Source organism: Rattus norvegicus, chromosome 19, assembly GCF_021556685.1.
Source record: "Rattus norvegicus strain SHRSP/BbbUtx chromosome 19, alternate assembly SHRSP_T2T, whole genome shotgun sequence".
NCBI classification, from domain to species: domain Eukaryota; kingdom Metazoa; phylum Chordata; class Mammalia; order Rodentia; family Muridae; genus Rattus; species Rattus norvegicus.
In genome coordinates, this window is record NC_141552.1 from 23,618,191 (window position 1) to 23,644,308 (window position 26,118).

Consider the following 26,118-nt stretch of genomic DNA (forward strand, 5'->3'; position numbering starts at 1 on the left):
ACCAATTTGGTTTTGTAAATAAAGTTTTATTGACATTGCCATCCTCAGCATTTACATCCTGTTCAGTGCTGCTTCTGGCTGCAGCTGCAGGGCTTAGGAGCCACAGAGCCCTTTAGGCTCCCAGAGCTGAGAGCATTGACCATTTGCCTTGTTTGTGAAAGAGGTGACTGACTCCTGTGCTCGAGGTGGCCATTCCGTGCCCCTTAACCCATAGCATAGGTCTCTGTGCCATCCTCTCCCTTTGCTGTGGTGTGCACTTCCTGGTACATTTCCGTTAGCTCTTGACATTTCCAGAGCATTGGGTCTTGCAAATTGAATTTGCATGGCACCAGGAATAGACCTGATAGCAGGGTGTGGGACACTCCCTATGGAGACCCTGCCCAGGGGCATAAGCTTACTTTTCCAGTCAACTCCCTGAACAGTGAGCCTTTGTGGGACAAGGTACTTCACGACATGACTTGACCTCTCTGCAGTGCACCCAATTCCTGCTTGGCTCAGATGTCCCCCAGAGAGGTTGTGTGTGTGTCCCCAGTAGAGGCAGCACTCTGTGTGGTGGCATTGACATGGCATCCAGGAAAGTGAAAACCAGAGGGACATGTCGGGCAGTTGGAAGCAGATGTCTGCGTCCATGGAGAGAAGGATGGACTAGACACTCCTACAGGAGGTGAGCTGAGAAGCACTTCCTTGGCTTTTTCACAGCCGTGTAGGCTGCATGCCATGCTGTGTACCCATGCTGTGCTGAAGCCCCAGGCTTTGAGTCTCCCACAGCTGCTGTGTCCTGGGGCCAGGGTAGGATTAAGCAGACTTCAGCAGGAGAAAGCTGAAAACCCTGGTTGCGGGGTGGGGATGGCACAGTCATAACACTCCTGCACATGAGGCCCCTGACTTAGAGCCGTACAGCAGCTGTGACAAGCCAGCTCTGGTAACACTCATCTGCAATGCCAGGCCATGGGGGGTAGAGGCAGTAGGATCAGTTGTTTAAATATCCTTGGCTACACGGCAAGTTCGAGGCCAGCCTGGGCAACTTTGTCTATGAAAATAAGACAAAACTAGGTCTTGACTCTGAGCATCACTGCCTGTACCTGGCATGGTTGCCCCACCCCAGGTAAGAAACCCCTCTGTCCAGAGGCCATAACTGCAGGAGACCCCTGGCCAAGTGTCTATACAGCGCCCTGTTTGACTGGTCTGTGCTGAGGACCAACCACGCTCTCCTCAACAGGAAGGACATGGGAGAGGATGTTTCTGTGAGGTCCAGGGCCCTGAGACGGCCGAGAATAAACCCTGTCCTTGGGAAAGCCATGGAGACTAGGAACCCAGGGGATCTCTGCAAACACCAGGGCTGGCAGAGGACTCTCATCCTCTACAGCAGCTGCTCTCAATCTGTGGGTTCTACAGCAGAGCTCCTGCACACCAGACATTTACATTACAGTTCCTCACAGTAACAAAGTTACACTCATGAAGTAGCTCTCCAATAAGTTTATGTTGGGATCACAACATGAGGAACTGAAATAAAGAGACACAGGATTAGGAAGGGTAAGAACCGCCATTATATAGGAACCCAGGCATCTGCACTCGGTGTCTGGAAGTGTGATAGGCTAGGCTTCACCCTCAGCGATGCCAGCATGTGGGCACCAAGCCCAGGTTCCACCCCAATGTTTCCTGGATATGTGCAGGCCTGGTTCCATCAAGAAGTAATAAAGGGACCCTTGGCAAAAAACACTGGGTACCAAACAGGTCAGGAAAACACACCCCCTCTGCTGCAACTCCTCTCAGAAGGGCTAGTCTTTCCAGGAGGCCCCGGCTATAACCAAACCTTGTCTCCCAGTGCTTGCCCATTGGTGTCTTGGCCATATTCAGATTTGAGGACTTTGAACAGAATAGCTTCGAGCAGATTTGCATCAATGAATCCAAAAAGCAGTTGCAGTCCTACTTCACCCAGCACACCTTCGAGCTGGAGCAGGTGAGAGTGGACACCTATTCCCCAGCCCAGCCCAGCCATCACCCTGAATGTCAGCTGTGTCCCTCAGTATCAGCAGGATGGGGCCTGGGCACCGTAGGTTCCCCAGGACCTAAAGCTATGTCCTTGAACTCAGTGCCAAGCTCAGCCCTTCCAGCCTCTTTCAACCCTTCTGGAAGCTCAACTGCTCCTGCAGCAAGGCAGCAGTGTGCACATTCTGTCACGTCATTTGTGTGTGTCTACAGGAGGTCAGAGCCTGTCCCCTCTGGTCCTTTCTTTTGCTGTATTTGCCTTTCTGAGGAGGCAGCACCCACAGGTATGGGAGGCAACCACATGCATATTCTGCAGCCATGTCTGATTCCTCTGAGCCTCAGTCCCACTTACACACCTACCCTCCAACCTCCCCCCTCCATGTCACCCCTGGGGCTCTGTAAACCTTCTTGCTTTCTGTCTTTATATAACTGGTGACACTGCAGCCCTCAGTGGTGTCATACAGTGTTAGTTTGTCTTTGCACTGCCTGGAGGTCTGACTTAGGAGAATGGCTACCATTCTCATTCCTGTTCAAGGATCAGAATCTGAATCCTATGTAAGGCTGAATAATATTCCAGCACATGGCTGGGCCATGTTGAATTCACACAGTCACCTATGGATTTTATGTGTTGGCTTGTAAACACACACATATAAGACTCAAGTGACACCCAAGTGGAGAATTGCTGGAGTCCTCCATGGCTTTCTGAACTGTCTGAGAGACCATCCTGTCCACAGTGTATAGGGCACCATCTACTCATAGCTCACACAGCATGAGAAGATTAGTGAGGGTTAACCTGGCTTCTCTGTCTCCTACTTTCTGCCACACTAGCCCTAGCATCTTTCTGTATTGCAGTGAATGTTTAGAACCCAGGAGGATGGCAGCTTCCTTGCTCAAATATAGCAAGTTCCTCCTTGCCTGCTTTGAGACTGAGTCTCATGCAGCCCAGGCTGGCTTTGATCTCACCATTAGTTACGATGGCCATGAACTCCTGGTTCTCATGCCTCAGACGTCTCTGAGCGCTGGGTGACAGGTATGCTCCACTCTTAAGTCCTGCCACTGGGACAAGAGTGAGCAGAGCCAGCTCTGAAGCACACACTTTGCTGGTGTCAGGGATGACTGACTTATGATCCTGTCTTCCTTGCCCATGGCCCTTCTCCTTGGTGCATGCCATCCTTCCTCCCTGTGACTCATGGGGGACACCAAACCTGAGGATGTCAGGAAGAAGTTTACTTACTTCACTGGGTTGGAGGCTGTTAGGTTCCTGCGTCAGTAGGTGCGATTCAAGCTAGAAGGTTTGTGGCATGAGAAACTGGAACAGAACTGGAATGGCAGGAACAATCGTCGCCTGGCTCTGAGAAGACCAGGTGGGCAGAAACTCATCGTTGGGCAGGTAGTGAGCTCAAGACCAGGCTGGGCATTGCTCAGTGCACGTGAACAGGTGTGCTTACATGGACATGTGTTTCCCCCACATGGTCACCACTTATCCAGGCATGGTGAATACTCCAAGGAGCTTTTTATGTTTTAACATTGTGTGTGTTTGTGTGTCCATACATACATATACACACATACATTCGTACATAAACACGAATACACGTACCTGAAAACACATGCATATACATGACTATACACATTCATGCTCATGCACAGATATATACACACCTACATGCATACACACATACATACACACACATACACACATACACACATACATGCATACACACATACACATATACATACACACATACACACACATACAATACATATACACACATACAAATACACCTATACACACATATAGACAGACATATACACACATATACATATACACGTATACACATACATGCATACACACATTCATATCCACACGTACATACAGACATATACATATATACTCACATACATGTAAGCACATGAGTGGAAGCCAGAGGACAGCTTGGCCCTTGGTTCTCTCCTTTTTACCACGTGGGTCCTGGGGATTGAGTCAAGCTCATCAGACTTGACAGCAAGTCCCTTTAACTGTAGAGCCCTCTCATTGGCTGCCAGTTGCCTCTTTCCACAAATTCTATCCATGGTGGAATGTTTACAGTTGTTATTCTCATGATTCCTTCAGCAATAGCGCAGACATCATTTACACTGCATTAGGAGTTATAATTCATGTAGATGTCAGGAGAGCTGGAGGCGCGCATGAAGAAGAGAGCCCACTTTCAATGTCATTATGTGGTATTGCCTTAGGCCCTTTTATACACTCCCCTGGCTTTGTCTGAGTATATGTTTGAGGTCTCTCTATGACTGTGCAAAGAAGTAAGAGATAGGGCTGGGCCACAAAATAGGAAAGTACTTGTTCATCCAAAAACAAAAACAAAAAACAAACAAACAAACAAAAATAGCTCTAGGGTTAAATATTGGTGCTAGTACTGAACTACACAGCCAGAAGGTATTTTTCTAAGTAAATAACACAATATTGGGGATGACAATATGATCAAATATCCTACAACATAAGTTTGCAATGTTACCTACATTTTATAAATCAAGTCTGACCACCGTTTTGGTTGTTTCCAATCCTGTCTGAGTGCATCATCACGGGAATCCCAAGGAAAATCAGAAATGGGTTCTTGAAGCTGTTGCACAGGGCCAGTATAGACCTAAATACCACAGAGGAAACCTTGATTCTTATCACAAGGGATCATTCACCATCCCTCTTGTCACATAACTTATGACAAGAGGTCACCTTTCCTAAACTTAGCCTTTTTCCCGAGTGCTGCAGAAGGGAAGACCTGGTGTCAAGGGGTCTGGATTCAAACCACAGGACACTGAATTCATTTAAATAGGTGTAGTTTATTAATGCACACACCAATACAGTTCAACCAGAGCAACAGCTCACAACTGTGTACTGGACATTGCTAGGCCCCGCTCATTGCAAAATCCACATGGGCTGGTGCACAAGTGTTGGAAATGCTTCGGTCTGTGGGCCCTGACTCAGGCCATTTTACACATAATTGTTCCTATTTTCCTTGAATCTATTGGGTCCTATGTGAAGAATACACTTGGGGAACTTGTTAAGATTAACAAACCTCATAACATACAGAACATAACAGGGTATGTGACCAGCACCACACAGTTCAACGTCAGAGTTTTTTGTTCTTTGTTAGTGTTTTTCTTGGCATCCATGATGTGGAGGCGTATTACAGAGCAATAGGAAAGAGCTGGCTGCTGTGTAACAAATTCACTGCTATTAAGGTAGGTATGGGGGCAAGACCTCAGCAGTAGCCCTTAAGATCGGAAGGAGATGATGTGTTTAATAACTGAAAGGAGCTGCCTCAGCTGTGTTTCTCTGCCTGCTCAGTGCCCATTCAACATCACTCTGTCCCTGAAGAGGAACTCAAGGTCTGCCCCCAGCTGCCTGTGAGCCAGGAAGAGGCACAGAAAGGCAAGGCCACAGCACTGGTTTCCAATCCCTCAGTAATGCTGGATTTCCAATAATGTACTTGTATACACAAATACACTGTGGTAAGTTGCAATAGATACTAATCATTTCTCACATAGGGCAGCAGTTGATTGCCTACAACTAATTCTATTAAAAAAAAAGAAACCTGGCTCTTGTAGAAATATATAAAGAAATATTTAGGATGGTGGGGGATGAATTCTGCCATGGACTGAACTCGTGGAAGTGGGGTTGGGAGAAAGATGCTGGTTAAATAGCCCACCAGGTTCACATTGTGTCAACTTGATTTAATCTAAGGACAAAGAAGTGGAGTATCTCTGATGGCTTTCTTCTAGTCCCTTTAAAGCATCACTGGGGTTTGAACTCAGAACTTCACACTTCTTGATGGGGCAACTACACTCAAGGAAGCTTAAGACTGTCATAGGCACAGTATTATGCTATATATACAGAGTAGATAATACTAAGATGTTCAGATGGTGATGTCCATTTGTATGCACTCTTAATGTGCCCTAGTTTCTCTCAGTCTGAGTCTGGCAGTTACAAGCTAAGACATGTTTTCCCGTCTTCGCAAGCGTTTTGGGAGGGGGAACGTCGATTGTGGAGAGACTAGAGTGAAGGAGTCTGGCCTTTCGTCTCAAAGTAATGATGGACAAAGACAGCACTTCTGGGGAATGTGGAGTAAGTTCTGGGCAGTGTATTTTGAGCTTCCTGCCAGGGTGGCTGCAGGCTTACGCTGACCTTTCTAGCAATGGGCCACAACAACTGGAGCATCTGAAAAGGAATTGAATTTCCATGAATATCACAATTCCTGAAAGTCAGGATTTCAGAACTTTAGTTTCCCCATCCCCACTGGGAGGATATGGTAAGGCCAATGCTATTATACTGTGGACTTCTGGTCTTTACTTTTCAGTTCATTTGTTATGTTACATTGATATAATAACCTCATCAGTAGTCATGGAGGGTCCACCTTTTCTGAGTTTAGACAGGGCAGCAATGTATTTCACTATCATTGCTTCTTTAAATACAGTGGGTATCTGACAGTAGTAACAGGGAGAGATTGTGCTCCAGGCAATAACCTTATGTTCTTAGACCTTCTCTGATTTCTTCTAACTGGCAGGGTCATCGTTAGCTTTATATATTAGAGTGTGTGTTACAAACATGTTTCTAAAATACCAAAACTATTTGGATCGTGTAGACCAAGATTCAGCCTGTAACCTATTCGCACTTCTGGGGCATTTGGTATTTCACATAGGGACACTGATAAGTCTGTTGAACATATCCTCCCCGGAAATGCGTTTTAAATCCAAAGTTGTTGGCTTAGAGTATCAGGGTAGGGCATCTGAATGTCTCCAATCACTCAAGTTTTCTGGATGGTGAATTTATCATCTGAGTTCTGAAGCCACAGGAGTGAGGGTCCTGAAACCAAGCTGTACCCTGTTCAGCTGATGATAATCCTGGAGAAGCCATCTCCGTGGTACATGTAAGCACGTGATGTCCGGCATAGGGAACACCTGGCTGCTTATGTCTCTTGGTATCTATAGAGTAGTGGGAGAACTGAGATCCACTGAGGAGGCCTCTTAAGCATAGACCAATCGCCTAGCAGTGACACTGGGTTCCTGGCTTATTCTCCTGTTTAGGCCTCACTGAGGTCTATGAACACTCTATACATTCTCCCCATGCAGGTTCACTTGTGTTCTTCTACCTACAGACGCTGGGAGAGAAACATCATCCCCTGGCACTGAACTAAGCGAGAATCAGGCCAAGAAGGAAAAGGAGAGGCTGATTAAAGAGCTGCAGCTCATTACCGAGGAGAGAAATGACCTGAGAGATCGCCGGAGGTTTCTGACAGAGAGATCCATGAAGAACAGGTATGAATCGCTCCAAATGCTCTTGTTTCATTCCTGGGTCTGCAAGGTCACCTTCTTATCCTATTAAGGTTTTGGGTTCTAGAAAGCTGTGCCTCCCTAACCACCCTGTGCTAAACCTCACCTCCCATATAGTGGAGATTCAGAACCTGACCCTTCCTGAGGAGTGAGATTGAAAATGGACTCATCTGCTTCCATTTATTTTAAAGCAGAACTTGTGGTCTGAATGAAGAATTCAGGGATAAAGTCAGGGAGAGTGAGTTCCCAGTGTGCATTTGCAAAGCCCTTGACAGCTGGTGGCTTTGCAAGATTGTAATTGCAGTGAGTTTATGGTGAGTCTCTGTACTTGCTAGGCAGGTGACTGAGTGCTGGAAGATCCAGGCAGCAGCCTGGGGTAATTTAGGACCCACCCTGAGTTCATATATTCCTAAATGCCGATGTTCATTGTATTCTATCATTTGGGGCCAGGTCACACTTCAGGCCAAATCCATATTATGAAGACCTGGAGAGAATGGAGGAGGCGGTCATGTCAATTCTGCACAACTTAGAGATGGAGAACACTGAGGTCCATGAGAACAACCATAAGCTGAAGAAGGAGATTACCTTCTCTAGGTAAGTCCTGGTCAGAAAGGCTATCACTTGTGGAATGGCCATTTCTGACTTTCTTTGTTCTGGATTGGACGGTCTTCAGCTCTGGTTCTATCTCTTGTGCTATTTACCCATCAGTGTTCCAGGGTCATTAGGACTCAGTTTTCAGTTCCATAAAAGACTGTTCCTCATCCCAGGATTGTCGAGGCATCTTCAAAAGGCTCTAGAGAGAACAGCACTGATTGAAGTCAGCAGAAGTTTATTAGGCTTACCTGGACCTATGGTGTCACACCAGGTTTTACAACACTCAGTGCGTGGACCACATGGTTAGCATGACCTTCTCTTGGTTCTACTGACCTCTTTTGAGGGTGTTGGCCCAGTACTAATTCATGTTGCCCCCATGCATTGGGCTTTCATGGATAGTTGTGGATCCATGTTCTTTCTCAGAGGTGTGGACACTAATTGGTGTCAGGCCAAGCAAACAATTTATTCTTCCCCGAATTAACTCTTTATGTTCTGTGCAGCAGCCTTATATGTATCAAGATGCATTTTATTAAGTCTTCATGGGTATCTGGGACCTGGTAGAGTTAGTGGGACTTGGGAGTAGGAATGGGAGAAAGGGCCAGCATGATCTTACTATGCAGACTGTATTTCCAGAAACCTGCTCAGCCAGCTCCTGATGGAGAACACATGTAGGAAGAAGTTGGTCCCACTGAAGCAGGAGAGCAAGGAGGTACATCTTCATTGTGCACTGAACCAGAAATATTTGGTTGACTTTAACAAGAACGATAAAGACCATCAACGGACAGAACCAGCATTATCAGGTAGGGACCTGATAGCTTAACAATATCTGATAAAATTTGCCAATTTGATACATCTTTGCTTCTCTTACCACCTTTCTAATTTACACTCACAACCAGCCAACCACCTCATGTAATGGAATTGTTCATTGCTCTGCCTATGCACAAGTATTCTGGGAAGTTAACCACTTTTCAGAAACTGAATTATTGTGCAAGCATATTTTGCTGCTCGTTTTGAAGCTGCAGTCTAGAAATGGTGACAGATGAATAACATATCATATTATTGCATATCCATGTGATACATTGGATCCTATGTAGAGTTTTGAACAAGTTCTTGGTTCTTTGACAAATGACACTCTGTGGTCATGTGATCTCTTGTGTAGGAAGCACCTTTGGGATAAGAACCAAGTGCAAATGTCAAATTAGTACTTGTCATTGGCTTTATCCTTGGTGACATATGGACATCTCCTTTCTTCCTGCAACCTGATGAGGTCTCTTGCCATTGCCCTGTTCTTGTTTTGCACTGGTATAAGTCTGGGTCCCATATTGTCAGCCCACATTACTGTGAGGCTCTCTGGAGATTTTGCCCTGCCCACAGAGTTAGCAAAAATGATATCACTTAAAATGTCCATGTCGACTGTCCAATAGAACTGAGGTGGTAGAAGGCAGCATTCTGACAGCTGGCTTGCATTTCCCCACCAAATCAGTGTCTGAAAAACTGCCTTCCTCTCCCAGGTCTCAGAAAGTGCAAGAGAGCTGGAATTGGACACACAGCAGTAAGAGAGCTTCCTGAAGAATAAGTTGCTTTCTCAGGAGTCCCTGATGACCAACATCCTGAATGGTAACAACATTTTTTGGATGAGTATTCATCCTCTGAGTTAATTTGTCATTTCTTAGAGACGCTAAATTTATATACCACTAAGCCAGCCTGACTGATTGAAGTCTTACTTTCTTCTCAGAAAACAGCACTTGAGAGACAACTTGGGGGACCGCCTTTCATTATGTGGGCTAGAGGAGAAACAGCAATACATCTGTGCTTCTAAATGTTCCTTAAGAATATGCTTTTAGAAATATTTTTGTTATGATTTTAATTGAAGTTTTCTTTTTGTTGTTTCATATTTATATGTTCTTGTTACTATTTTTACTTTCAAATATTTTTAAATATTTTTATTCATTTTAATCCTGTTTTGTTGTAAAAATGTATTTGTTATGAATAAAAATTGAATTCTATCTCTTGACTCTTAAGACCATCATTCTTACTCAAGGGTTCTGTCCCCTCCTGTGGACTTAGAACTGACAGCTACACATGGATCTCTGCATGTTCCATGGATCCTGGGCTAATAAGTGAATTCAAAGTCACCAAGGGGTACTCAGTGTGACAGTGTCTTTTGTGTGGAGAATGTGGCTGTGTCTCGGACACACACTTTATGATGTAATCACTGACACACTTTACCCAATTGTTAGGGTCCATGTGGTTCTTCTGAGAGAGCAGCAGGTGCTCTACCCTGTGAGTCATCACCACATCTCCTGCAGGTGGCTTTTGTTATTCCACATGAGGTGCTGTATTAGGTGGACAGGATCACCTATGATTAAATAGAGAGATCTCAGGAGATGTGTGTTCACAGGGAACTTACTGAGCTGTGCGTGCTCAACGTGTTAGGTTGCCAGGCATCCCTACAGGGCTCTGGTGTCCCCACTGCTCATTGTGGGTCAGGATCGTCCTCCAGCATCACTTAGTGTCCATATTAGAGCAGATCATTCACCTGTTATCAATGATGACCATATGTATTCTGCACATCTGATAAAATACAGAATAGAAACTAGCTTCTTGTAGGCCAGCTTGGCATAATCAGTTTTTTGATTGTTAGCAAGAAAATTATTGTAATCTAAGCAGTTTAGGAAGGAACCTCAAGAGCATCCATAGTGAATGCAGCCTGCAGCTGTGAACACAGGTTTCTTTTGGAGAGCAGGCCTGTGCAAGCCCAACCGAGGTGGGACAGTTCAAGCTACCCTTTTTCCATGGCCAATCTGGGATCGTATTGAGAATGTATTTTTTCCAGGTGACTGATTTCCAATTTGTGGAATTCATCTAACTTGCTGAGAGTGCAGGTGACTCAGAGAGTTAAAGTACAGAAGAACCAATCCAGTATGTCCACAAAAGCTTGCTGTCACCCCAGGGCTTTTAGAAGCTCAGCAGCTAGAGAAGCAATGTAGTATTTGGTTATTCTCATGCTTAGGTCTAGTCATTCACTATAAGCTGACCATGACACAAAAAGTGTCATCTGTGTCAAAACTAGTTGTAACTAGATTTACACCACACTATCACATCACTACCGTATTTGAGGTTCTCAGTTACTATCTAAGAACCTGGAAGAGGCCTGGGTCTTGCTACACAAACTCATAATTTATGTCTTCATGACACTGTGTGCTTTGTTCTGTTGATGCTACCATTGGCATACAATACCTTGGATACTTTGTGCTGACATCTGTGACATGAGACAATAGTTCATGTCATCCTATCCTGAATAAAATGTCCTTAGAGTACAGTGTAGTGGGAGGGGCCTTCTTTTCCTGTGAGATAGCAAAACATTTCCAGTCTTCAGTCAAGTCTGACAGCCATTGTCCAGTACCTGTCTTGAGTTGTCCACATTTTCAGCTAAGAGTCTTCATCCAGCCTGCTCTATAATTCTGTAGAAGATTAATAGGGTTCCAGCCCTAGGATTTAATTCAGTGTGACTGCACTTGCCGAACATGCTCAAAGCCCTGAGATCCACCCTAGCCCTCTGTGCTTTAGAGAAAGAAAATAAAGAACCACATTGCACTTGAAGTTTCTCATCCAACAAAAGGAGAGCCTGCATAGGGCCTTTAAGTAACACTAAACCCCAGCTTCTGCCCACAACTCCCTCCATCAATTCCATGATTGGTGTGTTTTCACTACTACTCACTTTCTTCTGTGTGCAAAGAATGTGCACCATGTCAGTAAGTGTGTGTGTATGTGTGTGTTTGTGTGTGTGTGTGTGTGTGTGTGTGTGTGTGTGTGTAGTCCCTAGTGAAAACTGTCGAGATACATGCAGACTCATGCTACTACTGTCCCATGGCACCTTGCAGGGAACCCTGAAATGGTGGCTACTTTAATACAGTCTAAACCGGGTGTGCATGGTTTCTGTAAGGTCACCACTACAGAGAGCAGGAAAAGCTTCAGTAGTCACATGGATGTGATCAATCAGTGTTAGTCATGCCCTTCCAGTATGGTAGACTGCAGGTTGTCTGTCCCCAGCACTTTGCTCTCTTGTGCCCAAACAATGCCAAGGTCAGGGCCGTTGAGCCGTGAGGCAGAGGCTCACCACCCTCAGTGCTGCCTAAGACCCCTAAGACTGTCTCTTTTGGGTGTGTGCGTGCTGGACACTCATGGATCCTGAGATCTCCGCAGCTGAGGTGAAACAGTACCGGAGCCATTGCAATGTGGGCACACATTTGGTTTTGGAGCTGGGCCACTCTTTGACTTTTATTGAGTGGAGAGACAACTGTTGGCTGAGCCTTTGGTGAACCGGATGGCCCCTGGCCACGTCAGCAGTCAGCAGTATCAAAGCTGAGCAACCAGTGTTTTATGTTTCATTTTGTCATCGCTGGTCAGTGTTCTGATGCCACAGCACATGGCTGGTCTCAATCTCCCCATGTGGCCACAATCCCTAATTGATATTGCCTCCACTTCCCAAGTGCCACTGGGATTTCTGTAGAACCCCTAAGGCAGCAGCAAGCAGGAGCTCCTGACTATTCCCTCCCTGCTCTCTGGATCTGCAAGTCGTTCTGTGTACATATGGCTATTCCCTCATATACTCTTGATGCCATGATACCTTAATAAACACTTGAATCATGCCCTGATGGCCAGTTTTCAACTGCTACCTGACACCATCTATAATCGCCTGGGAAATGAGGGACAGTCTGGATCAGACTGGCCTTTGAGCATGACTATGTGTGACTGTCTTCGTTGCTGTGGGAGATGCCAGGCAACCTCTTTTCTGATCCTAGAGTCCCTATACCCAGCCACTTGTCCCCTCTACAGCCAGACCCTACTTCTGCTCCTAGGCACTGTCTTGGACTTCCTTCCCTCAGGTGGCTTCTCTCCTTTGGTTGCTACAGAAACCTGTTATGAGGAAAGGAACAGGGAGTTAAGAGTTCAAAGCCATCTTCCCACTGATGTTCTTTCTCAGAGGTCAGTGGGACACTTAAAGAGTTTTGTGTATACATTTTATTAAGCAAGTGACAATCATGCATCAGACACAGGAAACTAACAGCACATCTACTGGACCTCCTTCAACACCTGGGCATCTCTTATGGCCTGTGCTTCTGTGTGCTGAAACCTGGGGACCAACTTCCTGTGGGGTTTTCCAGGGTGACTATGCACATTACTACACTGGCGTAAATCCTCAAAACTCACAAACATCAACAGGACTGCCACAGGAACGGTTCTACATCAACAGATACCACAGATCAGCAAGCAGAAGCATGGGAGGGTGGTGCTGTGGCTCACACACTTCTCTTTCCTCACTAGGGCAGGTGACCCACTGAAGAAAACAAGGGGGCAGCAGGATAGAACAGGAAAACTACAACCCAGTCCTTGCATTAAACACCCAAGCACATTTAGACTAGAAGAGAGAAGTTTGCCAAGAATGAGGGCCACTTTGGACATCCATCATCAATAGCCCTGGCTGTCTAGGCCAGCATCAGATCCAGCAGTCTCCAGGCAGCTTTCCGCCAGGCCCTCAAGGGTGCTAAGAGCATTAACCATGAAAAATAGAACAAGATCTCTGCGTCTTGCCTGACTGACAGCCAAGCATGTGTATGCCCTGGCTATGCTCATGCTGGGACCCCTTCTAGATATTAAGATATAGAGACCTGATAGTTGATTAGGACCCTGTTCGAAAAGGAAGACACCGGATATTTCCCTCTGGCATCCATATGTGCATGCATGGTTGTACAAGCTGCTAGAATCTCTCTCTCTCTCTCTCTCTCTCTCTCTCTCTCTCTCTCTCTCTCTCTCAAAGTTTTGAAGCACAGCAGAAGAATCTCTGGGACTCTAACCCTGAGCAACCTCATCTGTGAGCCACAGCTTCTGTGTGAGAGCTCCTTTGTGTGAGAGGGGTAGGGTGACTGAGGAAGTTTGCTGGTGTCCATCCCTGGCCTGCATGTGCATGCATACAGAGACATGGACACATGCACATGCTGAGTACCCCTCATCCAATCCTGAAATCTGAAAACATTGAATTTCGAATCCAGGCATTCTCCTAAACTACACCTTCCCTCAGGAATTGGAGATGAGGCCTTGCAAGAATCCTCAACCAGTGAGACTGGCCCAGACCTTCTGAGATCCATTCTGCCCCAGGAGAACACAGCAGGTGGTATCAGGACAACACAGAAACTCAAGACTCCAGCCTGATGCAGGGACCGCCTGCTGGGTTAGAAGACTCAGCATCAGGTTCCTGAAGGAAAACATCACCTCTGAACACACAGGGTCGCTGTGGCTATGCCTTCAAGGCATCTTCAGCAGCAGCTTAAATGGACTAGAAATGACTATGGGAATCTGCCTGCAGGGTGATGTGAGAATCCTTTTGCTCAGGCTTGATCGCTAGATGTTGCCACAGAAAACCTTGAACTCTTCTTGGAGTACAGTCCAGGCAGAGGCTGAACACAAAACATTCTGATTATGAACTGAGTTTAACAGATAATCCGGATCCTGAAGGCCACAGGCCCAAAGGTCTGCACTGTAGGGGTGAGGCATCACTGCAGGGATGACCACACAGTGCAGGGGTGAGGAGTCACTGCAGGGATGACCACACACTGCAGGGGTGAGGAGTCACTGCAGGGATGACCACACAGTGCAGGGGTGAGGTGTCACTGCGGGGATGACCACACACTGCAGGGGTGAGGTGTCACTGCAGGGATGACCACACACTGCAGGGGTGAGGTATCACTGCAGGGATGACCACACACTGCAGGGGTGAGATGTCACTGTGGGGATGACCACACACTGCAGGGGTGAGATGTCACTGCAGGGATGACCACACACTGCAGGGGTGAGGTGTCACTGCGAGGATGACCACACAGTGCAGGGGTGAGGTGTCACTGCAGGGATGACCACACACTGCAGGGGTGAGGTGTCACTGCGGGGATGACCACACACTGCAGTGGTGAGGTGTCACTGCAGGGATGACCACACACTGCAGGGGTGAGGTGTCACTGCGGGGATGACCACACACTGCAGGGGTGAGGTGTCACTGCGGGGATGACCACACAATGCAGGGGTGAGGTGTCACTGCGGGGATGACCAGCAGTATCCCAGCCTTGGCCTGGGAATAGCCATTGACACCCACACTTTCTGGGGCAACATTGTCTCCTGAGGATAGAGTCAGGCCAGGAGCAGCAACTGATGTTCACGAGGGACAAACTTTCTTCACCTCCTGCCCATGCTGGCCCTAGGATCTGGGCTTTTTTTGGTGACATGAGTGCTGAGCCTCCCAGGTAGATGGGTTTTCAGGGGTCAGGTGGTGATTGTCACCAAAGATATCCATAAGGATAAGTCATACTGTACTAATTCCCATATTAGATCCCTTCTCACAGGTCACAGAGGCCATAGTGGGTCCTAAATGTGGAGTCAGGTTCCTGTGCACTTTTGAGGAGACTGGTCAGACATTTAGGCTTCGTGATATTTTGTTGGCATTATTTTGGGGGGGATTTTATTTTTACTGTTGGGGCCAAACCTGGGGCTGCCATGTGGAGGGAAAAGCTTTGCCAAAGCTGTAGATCATCCCTAATAATAAACTCCTGAATTCTCCCAATCCTGGAACTATCTAGGTCCCTCACATGATGCAACCTTTGGGGCATTCCTCACATAGAATCATGGGGTGGACTGCATCCCAAAGCGAGACAGTGGGAAAAATTCCCCAGTGTCTCCCTGTGGCTGTGACGATGGGAGTGCTGACCAGTGGAATGCAGGCCCCATGTGAAAGCCTTTTGGTTTCTACTTGAGTGGAATCTTCACCATGCCTTTTTTTTTTTTTCTAGAAACACAGGTTGCCCTGGAACTTACAGTCTTCCATCACCCTGACTCAGTTTCCCATGACTGGGATCATAGGCTTAAATTACTATGCCCATTTTTCTTTTTTGTATTTATAAATCTGCTAAAAAGCCAGAAGGATCCAGAATGTAAAATGGTGCGGTCCAAGGCATTTCCAACAGGGGATTCTTGACCTAGGAGTATCCAGACCAGTGTTTATTGTGTGGCTACTTCATTCCCATAACAGCTTATATTTGACAAAGAATTCCAAGTTGTGATATCACTGGGCAGCAGGTGATATCCCATACAGCAGGACTGACTCAGGTTCTAATTAAGGCTGGAGAAACTTACTAGGACCCTGGTAATCCTACCACCCTGGGGCCTTTAGATAGCCTTAATCTGATCTTCCCCCCTGTGCTATTAATCAATTGCTCTTGAAGGTAGATTTGAATTTACAGTCACTGTGAGGCAGGAGAATTAGGACCCTACAGTCACTCTGGGCTCCATAGGAAGAGCCTGTTTCAATAGTAAAAGAGGTCACCTGTGAGTTCTTACTGTCTTCCCTGAGGCCTTACTGCTGGAGTTAGACTAGCTGTCTCACCAATTGAAGTAGAGGGCAGAATGCTGGTGCCTTCTATAGTGAGGACTAGTGACAGATGGTCTATGGAAATTCTAGAAAGGTCTACAAGTATTTATGTCCTGTGCATGGGAACTGCTGGCTTCCCTGTGTCCTTTGCCTTTATTTTGCAGTCCATGGGGCACCTGGAAATGTCCCCAAACCAGGCTGTACACAGGGCCTGTCCCGTGACTCTCACTTGCGCTCAGAGCCTGCCTGATAGTCATAGGTCTGACAGAGTCCTGACACCTGCAGAGACCACTATAAGGGACCCTGCAATCCCCACACTGCCCATCAGTGTCTATAATGTCCCTATACGACACTGAGACGGTCTAAGCTCCTTCCAATATTTATGCTGCATCAGAATCTGACCATTGCTACTTTTGCTCCTCTCATACCCACACTAGAAGCCCTGTACCCACACTAGTCCCAGCTGGCCTGTTGCCTACTGACATCTCATGGACTCTGCCCCAATATTCCCTCTTTGCCTGGGTCCCTGCAACTGTGTCCAGTTCTGGCTGCTTCCCTGCCTCCCCTCTTCCATTTTCCAAATGGCCACATTGACACATGGGTTTCTGGGTCTCCCACTCCTCGGATGCTGGGAACAGGTTCATTCTTTGCTGTTTGAATGGTTGTCCTAACACTGGAGGACCTTGCTTCAAGTAGTGGCAGTCAAACCTGGTGCTGATCGTGTCAGATCTGTCCAGGCTGTCTGTGTGACTGTGGAATGCGCCTCTGTTTTGGCTGAGTGTTATTTACCTCCCTCATGGCCATGTGATAACCAGACCATGAGCATGTTCATTGTTTGGAAAGAAGGGTGTGGAGGACATATGCTCCTCACCCTAGCATTAGTGGAAAAAAGACATAGGTAGATGCTGCATTCTAGACCATCCTGGGCTATAGAAACTCTGCCTCGAAGAATGCAGGTGGAGCAGGGCTGGGGTTCAGTTGGTTGCCTAGCAGCCTACCACATTGAGCAGGCACTGCTCAACCACCTGTACATACACATCTCCTGAGATCTCTCTCCTAAATGGGAGGTGATCGTGTCCACCTAGTACAGCACATGCCCTGGAAGGACAAAAGCTACCTACAGGAGCTGTGGTGATGACTCCCAGGTTAGAGCATCTGCTGCTCTCTCAGAAGAGCCACATGGTCCCTAACAATCATCTACAATGGGGAATGCTATTCCCTCTTTTGGATCATAAGGGAAATGCACTCAGGAGTGGACCAGACATGCATTTGAAAAAAAAAGATCCATTGAGTTAAATGATAAAAATAAATATAATCAGCAACAATAAAAAACACAGCATATGAATGATCAAGTGAAACAGCACCTATAAAAACCTATTTCCCAAAATGACGTTGATAGTCATTATCTTTGTGGTTTAATACTAATGCTGTATTGTAAGAAAAACTGAGGCACATGGTTCTCGATTAGGATTATTCTATAATCCTTTGTGAAAGTTGTCATTTTTTCTGCAGCTCTACAGGCATGAGTGTGTGTTACTCAATATCTGGTGCACACAGTCAATAAGGAATGTGTGTTGTAGACTGATATAGACTAGGATGAGCAGAAGACAATACAGCATGGATACAGTATGTCAGTGATTACATCATACAGTGTGTGTCCATAAAAAAAGTCACATTATCCACACAAAAGACACTATCACCCTGTGTACACCTTGGTGGCTTTGAATTCCCTATTTACCCATGCTGCCTGGACCATGCAAAGATCCATATCTAGCTGTCAGTTCTAAGTCTACAGGAGGGGAAAGGACCCTTGAATAAGATGGTCTTAAGAGTCAAGAGTTACAAATCAATTTTTATTCATAAGGAATACAATTTACAAAAAACAGGCATAAAATGAACAACTAAAATGGTATAAAAAATGAAAAACAGTAACAAGAATATATAAGTATGAAATAACAAAAAGAAAACTTCAATGAAAATCATAACCAAAAACATTTCTTAACAGCATTTTCTTAATGAACATTTAGAAACACAGTTGTAGTGCTGTTTCTCCTCTAGGACAAGACGTCAAGGCAGTCCCCTCAGATGTCTCTCAAATGGTGTTGTCCGTATGAGAAAGGAGAAGGACCTCAACCAGACAGTCTGGCATACGGATACATAAATTTAGGGTCTCTATACATTGAGGAAATTATCTGAGAAGAAGAATATTCCCCCAAATGTCTTTGACTGTGAGGATTGTCGTCACAGGGAACTCCTGAGGAAGAAACTCACTCTTCAGGGGGCTGTCTTCCTGGGATCCGTCCTATGCCATGTCTCCTGCAGTTTCTGAGACCTGGGAGGAGAAGGCAGCTATTAAGACACTGATTTGGTGGGGACATGCATACCAGCTGTCAAGTTGCTGCCTTCTGTCCCCTCAGCTGCATTGGACAGACAGCACTGATCTTTTCACTGAAATCATTGCTGATATCTCTGCAGGCTGGGAACATCACCAGCAACCCTCACAGTACTGTGGGAGAACAAGCTGCTCCTCAGACTCTACCAGTGCAAACCAAGAATGGGGAAATGGGGAGAGACCTAATTGGGGTACAGGAAGAAAAGAGAAGGCCACATGATACCCAGATCAAAGCCAATGACCAGGACTCATTTGCCATTTGCACTTGGTTCTTATCCCTACAAGGTGCTTCCAACCATAACATGACCCCTGTATGACCTTTGTCACACGACCAAGAACTCGTTCAAAACTCTTCATAGCATCCAATCTGTGATAGGGAGATGCAGTCATATGATATGTTATTCCTCTGTCACCATTTCTGGACTGCAGTTTCAAAAAGGGCAGAGAAGTATAATTGCCAATAACTCAGTTTCTGAAGAGTGGTTAACATCCCAGAATACTTGTGCATACACAGAGCAATGAATAACTCTATCACATAAGGTGGGTGACTGACTGGGTGTGGGGAGATTAGAAAGGTGATAGGGGAAGCAAAGATGTATCCAATAGGCAAATGGTATCAGACATTGTTAATCTGACTCAGCTGCTTGTTCCTACCACATTTTGCTGGGTCTGGAGGTTGCTGGCCTTCTCCTGTTCATCTTCATCATTCGGGTTCAACTCAAACAAATATCGCTGTAACTCCTTGCTCTCCTGCTTCAATGTGACCAACTTCTTCTTCATACATGCCTGGTCCATCAGGAGCCGGCTGTGCAGGTTGCTGGAAACACACTCTGCATAGTAAGATCCTGAAGCCTCTTCCTCCCATTCCAACTGCCAAATCCCACAAAGTCCACCAGGACCCAGATACCCATAAAGACTTCATAGAATACATCTCCATACATGTAAGGCTGCTGCACAAACAGCAAATGGCCAATCCAGGGAAGAATAAATTGGTTCTGTGACCCAAGCACCAATAAGAGTCCATGTCTGTCCAAAAGAACAAGGGATCTACAACTACCCATGAGAGCCCAATGCATCGGGACAGCATCAATTAGTAGGCAGCAAATAACCACAAGAGGACAGTATGACCAAGGGAGGTCATGCAAACCATGTGGTCCACACATTGAGCTTTGTTAAACCTGGTAAGACCCCAGAGCCGCAGGTTGGCCTAATAACACTCTGATGCCTGAATCAGTGTAGTTCTATCCAGAGCCTTGTAAAGATGCATAGACACTGTGGTGAGAAGTCACAGTCTCTTAAAGAACTGAAACTGAGTCCAAAAGACCCACAGCGCAGTGATATTTAAACAGCAGAAGACATGGACCCAGAGCTGCAGGCTCTCCAGTCCAGAACAAAGAGAGGCAGCAATGGCCATTCCACAAGTGATGGGCCCTTCTGACCAGTACTTACCGATAGAAGTTAATCTCCTTCTTGAGCTCCTGAAATTTCTCACGATGTTCAATGTTCTTTGTGTCTAAGTTGTGCAGTAATGACATGACCTCTTTCTCCTTTATCTTCAAGTTTTCATAAAATGGATTTGGCCTGAAGTAGGGGCTGGCCCCAGGAACATAGAACCCAATGAACATCGAGGTTTAGGATTATATGAACTCAGGCTGTGTCCTGTACTACCCCAGTCCTGGAAGGACACTTTCTGAATTCTACATATTTGGATCTTCTTCAGCTTCAGAAACTTGGAATTGTGTGCCCAGGATAACAGAAGCTAAGCACCCAGATAAAGGGTTCCCTGGCTCACTTTTTTCAATCAGGAGGGCTGGATCTGCATTCAAACCTGTTATGCTGTCAAGAGCCTAGGCCACAGAGCTTACCAAACCACACACACACACACACACACACACACACACACACACACACACACACCCAGAAACCTCTGATTTCATTTTTCCTGTTTTGACAAGTGGAATGCTACAAGCCGAATAACTAATATTCTAGAGGCAGACAGTACACATAATTCTGGAGATGAGACCAGATATTGCCACAAACTTATAATCTGCTCAAGGCATACAAATGTATAGACAAATGTGACCACACAGGCAAAGAACTGTACTGTTGAAAGTGGGGCTTCCAAAATAAAGTACTTACACCTCCATGAAACTATTATACAGGTATATCCTGAGGTCAAAAAACAGACCCCTAAATTCCAAGGGTGGAGGGACACAGAAACATATAAAAGTTGTGCATATGCATGCAGACCTGTGCACACACAGACACACAAACTGGGACACACCCACAAGAAAAGAAAATTAAACAGACTCAGAGAATGAGAAAGAGAGACAAATATGGAAAGAGCACAATGAGAATCATTAGAAATGTATGCACCATTACTGTCTCAGTGTTTAAGGCACACAGACAAGAAGGAACAGGCCAGAGCCTCAGGCCTTCTAGTTAAGCATGGAGATGAACAATGTGGGACCTGTTACCTAAGGGTGCTGCCATGAGATGATAGCGTTCAGTCACATTCCTAGCAAGTACAAACACTGTCCACAAACTCACAGCACCTAGAACCTTGCAAAGCTGCCACTTGTCAAGGGCTTTCCAATTGTACACTGGGAACTCATGCTCCAGTGACTTTATCCCTGAATTCTTCACTCAGATCACAAGTTCAGATTTTCAACAGGCAGAATCAGAGAGTCCATGTCCAAACTCACTCCTCAGTAAGGGTCAGGTTCTGAATCTCCTCTATTTGGGAGATGAGGTTTAGAACAAGGTCCTTTGTTTGGAGCAATGCATACCTCTTGTTCATGGATCCACCTGTCACATAAAGGAGGCGATCTGTCAGCTCATTTCTCTCCTTGGTAGTTAGCTCCAGTTCTCTATTCAGCCTCTCCTCTTCCTCGTTGTCCTGCACCTTGTTTAGGATATTTTCAGGGGATGACGTCTGTCTGCAGGCCTCTGTAGGTAGAAGAACACAAGTGAACCCGCATGGGGTGAATGCATAGAGCATACACAGACCACAGTGAGGTCTAAACAGGAGAACATGCTTGGAAGCCAGTGTCACTGCAAGAAGTTTGGTCTGTGTAAGAGGCATCCTAAGTGGATCACAGTCCCCCCACTACTATATAGAGACCAAGAGATGTAAGCAGCCAGGTGTTCCCTATGCCCGCCCACACAGGCTTACAAGTACCAGAGAGATGCCTTCTCCAGGATTATTATCAGGTACGCAGGCTACAACCTGGTTTCAGGACCCTCACCCCTCTGGTTTCAGAAGTCAGATCATCAATTCAGCATCCACAATGACTTGATTGATCAGGGAAACTCAGATATCCTACACTGTTACTCTAGTCCAATAACTTTGCATTAAAAAGTCATGTAGGGGGAGGACATGGTCAACAGACTTATTAATTCCCCCTACTGAAATGACAAATGCCCCAGAAGTGCCAATAGGTTACAGGCTCTTTCTCTACCTGCTCCATATAGTTTGGCTACTGTAGAAAAATATCTGCCACACAGAACCTCTAATATATGAAGGTAAGATTGGCCCCGTCAGCCAGAGGTAGTCAGAGGAGTTCTAAGAATATAAGGTCATGGCCAGGAGCACAGTTCTCTCCCTCTTACTACTGTCAGATAGTCACTGAATTGAAAGAAGCAATGAAAGTGAAGTACATTGATGCCCTGTTTAATTCAGAAAAGTTATACCCTCCATGACTCCTGGTGGTGTTATAATATCAATTTAACATACCGAATGCACTGTAAAAGTAAAGACTAGAAGTTCACCCAATAATAGCATAGGCATTGCCATATCCTCCATGTGGTTATGGAGAAACTAATGATGTGAAAACCTTGACTTTCAGGAATTGTGATAATCATGGAATTCAATATCTGTGGAGATGTTCCAGTGGTTGTGGCCCATTGCTATAAAGGCCAGCTGAAGGCCCCCACACTCACCCCTGAGAGGAAGATCAACATACACTGCCCAGAACTTACTCCACATTCCCCATGTGTCCATCATTACCTTTAGGTTTCGTTTGCTTCACTCTAGACTCTTCTCTATCAACATCAACTCTCCCAAAGCACCTACAAAGACGGGAAAACATGTCTGTGGATATATCCTTTGGACACTAAGAGAAAAAGTAGGGAATTGGTTGTCACAACGATACTGGTGACATCACAGGGATTCCAAGGTCTCTCTAGGAGACAATAGAATGTCCACGAAGGGCCGGCTGATGTCATGGATAACAGACTTTGCCTCCCTGCTAATGTTCTCCCTGTACTGAGCAAAAGCTGATGTGCCCTTTTCAGGGGACTTCCCTGTGGCATAGCCACTGAGCACCACATGCTTCCAAAGCCAAATTTGGCTCTAGGCTTGATTGGAAAAACCTAAGTCATTGCTATGTATCTAAATGAGTGCTTCCTCCCCAATCCCTGCACAGAAGTGTTTCATCCTACCTCAAATTCTCCTCAGTCAGCAATATTACCCATTAAAGATTACTGAGAAATCACACCAGTTCCTATAAGTAGCCAAAGAGGTCTCCTGTCTCATCATGTGCAGGTGCATGAAATCACACCCAGAAATAGCCTATAGGATAGGTGGCAATGTGGGTGTGTGTTATAGGTACAACGTGAAGCTTTGTGCTTAACATTTGACAGTTGCCACCAGATTCTTTAGGAGAAAGAATTGCATTCATTATGGTCCTGGCAACAATGTGGTGATCTGTTAGGAGAGGAAACTGAAATATTGGATCCACCAGTGAATGCACCCTCAGACTGAGTGTGGGGCTCTCCTCTTTGCACTTAAGTTACCAAAGCAGGATTGCTTACAGGCCTCTCTAAGCTATAACGTGTGATTTCATCTGAAAAATAAAATAGTCAGCAGATGTGGGGGGGGGGATGCAGCCAAAGGAGTAGGAGAAGCCTAGAGACATAACTCAGTGGACAGAGTAAGAAACAAGCATCTTCACTCCTGTTTCATGGATCACCCCACAAAACACAAAAGCATGTATCGTACTAAAAAAAAAAGCCAGTTATTTTATTGAATGCATACACTAATACTGTTTACAGTATTAGTAGCAAAGCTCAGATTTTGGGGGCAGATCCATGACTTGAACTATCTTCCTGACAACATATAAATCAATCAATAAATAAATAAATAAATAAATAAATAAGAAAAAAAACCACAAAAATAAAAAACACAAAAAGCACAAGCCTCTCATGTGAAGTTACAGAAGAGTGATCCAGTGGTCACTTCTGACCAGGCCATTTTAGCTATGACAGTGCATAGTGACCCTTAATTTGATGGGTCCTATATAAAGCTTTGTGCAATATTGTCATTTTAACAAACCTCATCCAGAACATACATAACGACACAGGATATGATTGCCATGTCCTTGCTGTGTATCAAGTTATTTTTCTGTGTCCTGATTGTCAGGCATATTACACCACCAATCTGAGATGGCTGGTAGACTTGGAAGAAAGTGGATATGAAAGATCCCCGTTTGATATCAGTACAGCCATTTCTTAAGCATGAGAATCTTTTAAGCTGGCCCTCGCTTAGCCCCTAGAAGTTAGACAATAGACCAGAAAGTACAGAAAGCACATTCCCACCCACTCTCTAGGAAGTTGCCCGACCATAAGAACAGAGGGTATAGAACATATTTACTGCAGGGCAATTACAAGACAGGAAACATCTCTGGGAAGCTGACTGATCACTATAGAAGTGAGATGTCCTTGGTACTGAATGCAGCTGTGCTGACATCGCTATAGCCTTGTCCTGGGAACCCCAGAACAGAAACACCTGCCAAGACAGATATCCTTGGTCCTTGTCCTGGGAACCCCAGGATAAGAAAACATATATCAAGTCAGACATCCTTCCTACTGAAATAGCTACATTGATGTGGTTACGGCCTTATCCCAGGACGAGAAACATCTGCCTAGTTATCCTTGGCACTGAAATAGCTGAGCTAATGAAACTGTGTGATCATAAATGACTGTTTAAGCTGTACATTTCTGTTGTTTGAGGCTCCTCACATCCCTCCTCGTGAGGACCGTGTCGAGCCCCAGTGCATTGGTATCCCAAAGTAAACCTCTTGTTTTTACATCAAGACTGAGTCCTGTGTGTTCATGGGGTGGTGATTGTCCTCAGGACTGGAGCGAGAGTCTCCTCTGTCTGAGGGTCTTTCAGATAAAGCTATAGTTGTGGGTTACACACCTCAATTCTCATTGGCTAATGCTGTCCTCACAGTCCTTGGAGGCCCCTTTGTAAGACTACCTGTTGGAAAGTAGAAGCAGCTTTATTTGAGCTCAAAGTGAACCTGACGAGCAACGTAGAGAACAAGATGGGGTAATTGAGAACCTGTCTAAAACCAGCACAGAAACCCACCCTTCATTCAAAGCATCATCTACCAATTCTTGAATTTTTACCATTCTCTGCCAACCAGTCTTTCATTCAGGAAAGGTAGAAAAAAAGTGGAAATGATCTTTTTATTCTAAGGACCTTGATCTGTCTTTCCTTAGGTCCACGTTAAGAACAAATGAAATGGGTATCACCATCTGAACAACTTAGTATCACCTACTCAGCATTTCTAGCCTAATACTGTGCCTATGGCAATCTCAAGCTTCCCTGAGTGTTGCTGCCCTAGCAAGAAGAATGAAGAACTGAGTCAAACCCCAGTGAACCTTTCAAGGGGTTAGAAGAAAGCCATCAGAGATACTGCACTTCTTTGTCCTTAGATCAAATCAAGATGATACAACGTGAATCTATTGGGCTATTCAACCACACATCTTCCTCACAACCCCACCTATCTGAGTTCATTGCTTGGCAGAATTCATGCCCCACCATCCTAGATATTTCTTGATTCATTGCTGCCAACGGCCAGGTTTCCTGAATTTTGTTTTTTGTAGAATTGGGTGTAGTCAATCATAGTTGCCCTCTGTAAGAAATGACAAATATCTATAATAACTGACCACACTGGACTTGTGTATACAAGTACAGTGGTGGAAAATTCAGCATAACTGAGGAGTGGGAAATCACCACTGTGTCCTGGCCTTTCTCTGCCCATATCACAGCTCACAGGCGGCTGGGGCAAACCTTGAGTTCCTCTGTAGAAACAGAGTGATGTTGAATGGACACTGAGCAGGCAGAGCAACACAGCTGAGGCAACTCAATTCCAGCAACAAATGCATTATGTGTTTCCCATCTTAACAGCTCCTTTTGAGGACTTGTCCCCACACCTAGCAGCAATTTTCATACATGCCTGCCTGCTATTTCATATTGTTGCTGTAATACGCCTCCACATCATAGATTTCAAAAAAGAAAGAAAATAAACCTGACAGTGAGAAGGGTGATGCTTGTCAACATCTAGTGTGTTGGGGGCCCAGGTATGGTCACAAATAACCAGGACACAGGGGA

At 45.5% G+C, this 26,118-nt stretch overlaps 1 protein-coding gene across 3 annotated transcripts in view; it reads right to left on the bottom strand.

Annotated features, from left to right (window-relative positions):
• Window positions 1-18,158: 18,158 nt before the first annotated feature.
• Window positions 18,159-26,118, bottom strand: part of LOC147999169 (disks large homolog 5-like) — a 130,439-nt gene continuing 122,479 nt past the window's right edge. Inside the window, exons 4-8 of one of the 3 annotated variants that reach the window (XM_087596512.1) lie at window positions 22,726-22,787; window positions 21,506-21,665; window positions 20,166-20,309; window positions 19,371-19,533; window positions 18,159-18,656 (exon numbers count right to left, since the gene is read on the bottom strand). In XM_087596512.1, the coding sequence (XP_087452638.1) occupies window positions 18,627-18,656; window positions 19,371-19,533; window positions 20,166-20,309; window positions 21,506-21,516 (348 nt within the window). In that variant the 5' untranslated portion in view covers window positions 21,517-21,665; window positions 22,726-22,787 and the 3' untranslated portion in view covers window positions 18,159-18,626. The remainder of the gene's footprint in view (window positions 18,657-19,370; window positions 19,534-20,165; window positions 20,310-21,505; window positions 21,666-22,725; window positions 22,788-26,118) is intronic. The other 2 variants (XM_087596513.1, XM_087596511.1) reach the window with 2 other exon arrangements.